Source organism: Ceratina calcarata, unplaced genomic scaffold, assembly GCF_001652005.2.
Source record: "Ceratina calcarata isolate Rehan_Ccalc_2016 unplaced genomic scaffold, ASM165200v1 scaffold1413, whole genome shotgun sequence".
NCBI classification, from domain to species: domain Eukaryota; kingdom Metazoa; phylum Arthropoda; class Insecta; order Hymenoptera; family Apidae; genus Ceratina; species Ceratina calcarata.
This window is the reverse complement of record NW_017135263.1, coordinates 1-1938: the sequence shown is the minus strand read 5'-3', so window position 1 is coordinate 1938 and position 1938 is coordinate 1. Positions and strand designations below refer to the sequence as shown.

Genomic DNA, 1938 nt, shown 5'->3' with positions numbered 1-1938 from the left:
GATTTATACTATGCTGCATCTATTCATTTATTGTTACGTCGGGGAAATGCTTTTGGAACAGGTATCCAAATTAAAAGTCTTTTAATCGGTAGACTTCGTTCGTAAAAAATAAAATATTTATGGTATGAGTTAAAAAAATCTATTTTACATAAACATTTGTTTTAAATATTGAATTATGTATTCAGCTTTTGGTATTNGCACATATAGCCGAAATCGTCTCGAGTTGCTGGTTCGCCCGAGCGCAAAAGGCCTCGAGTGCAAAGGGTTAAGAATATTAAATGATGTTTTAATTAAACGACTCGGTACGCAGACGAAGGGTTAAATAGGAAACTGAGGGTATCAAAGGGTATCCTGTTTTTTTTCCTCCCAAGCATTGAAGTCTCTGCTGAAGTTCATAAGCAACGATTGGCTCACGATGACCAAGGAGACCGAATGGGTGACGATGATAAACATCGCCAGGTTCAACAGGAAGATTGTAAAGATGAGCACGATACTCTGCTGCAGCGTAGTGCTCACTTACACATTCCTACGGTTCTTCTCAATGAAATATCAGGGAAAGAGTCTGCTGTTGCGCGCTTATTTCCCTTACGACGTCGACGTCAGCCCAAATTACGAGCTGACTATGCTGGCTCAGCTCGTCGCTGCGTTTTACGCGGCTATTTGTTACACGGCCGTCGACACGTTCGTCGCTACGCTAATTCTACACATTTGTGGACAGTTGTCGAACTTGCAACGTGAATTAAAAGAGCTGCGAGGTCCCGACGAGAAGGATTTCAATGGAAGGATTATGAAAATCGTTGAGAAACACGAATATCTGAACAGGTTGTGTGGNCATTTTTACTGCTTTTGGGCAATATAGGTATATACTAAGTTTCAGTCTTTCTAGTGTTAAATATGATTTGAAGAATTACAGAAAATGCTTCGAATATCTACTCATTCAATTAAAGAAACAAAAGCCAATGAGTAGAAATCGTTATCTCAATAGAAATTAAGATATTTAATAAAATATCAATTTTTAATCTAGGTACTAAATTTGAATTTGTCCAACTTGTTGTTGCTCCTGGTATTAAAAGCAATTGTGTTTGGTGCTGGATATTTGGGACAGAGCGACCATAAGGGACGCGAATTAGAAAAGGGTTTGTTGGAAAAATTGCAATATCAACAGACCTGTCTATATATTTAATTTAATCAGTATAACATCTGATTTCTTACAGAAAGTGTGATATCTGAAGGTGAAGTTACTCTGGCAGTGGGTTATTTGATGGGAAACACGTGTCTGTACAGGGCAGCTTGTGAGGAGCCGCACGTTGCGAAAGAATATTTGGGAGCTGCAGAAATGATCGTCGAAACAATGAAACTCATGCCTCAGTACGTGATTAATATTATTTAACTATTCTTATATGTATAGATTGTTTCGTTTAAATTAATTCATTATTCAGAGTTTAACGAAGATGTTAAAAATGTACAGTAAGATTGACTCGACTTGGCTCGACAATTTTTAAACAACTGACTTTCGTTTCTTTCACTATTTTTTATTTNGGAAGGAAGGAAGGAAGGAAGGAAGGAAGGAAAAAAGGGTGGCAGGCAGGAAGGAAGGCAGGAGGGCAAAAGAAATTTCTTCAGTCGTACATGGCAAGTAGGAAGTTATCAACGAGTGCATAGTGAGATAATTTTAAAAAGTGACACATTCCAGGCGTGTGGAGTTATCCCGTGTCCCAGTGCGAGTTGTGCCTCCCTTAAATTCCACTCTATAACGTAGTTAATTTAACTTCATCCGTTTCTCGTATCTATCACTCAATTTTGCTCGCGTTTTAGTATACCCGCGCCGCGAATAGTAGTTCCCCAACCAAATTTTGCTTGGGTACCGGGGGGAGAAAAGAGTATGATCCTGTATCTTGGGTGGCCTGCCTCGTAAGGCGAGGGGGTGTTTCTGTTCCA

General features: G+C 39.3%; 1 protein-coding gene across 1 annotated transcript; it reads left to right on the top strand.

The window, feature by feature from the left end:
• Positions 1-316: 316 nt before the first annotated feature.
• On the top strand, positions 317-1368 carry LOC113465035 (uncharacterized; the record flags this gene model as incomplete). Its single annotated transcript, XM_026818291.1, has 3 exons — positions 317-850; positions 1025-1136; positions 1215-1368. Coding segments are annotated over exons 1-3 (701 nt in total), but the record flags the coding sequence as incomplete, so codon positions are not given.
• Positions 1369-1938: the final 570 nt, after the last annotated feature.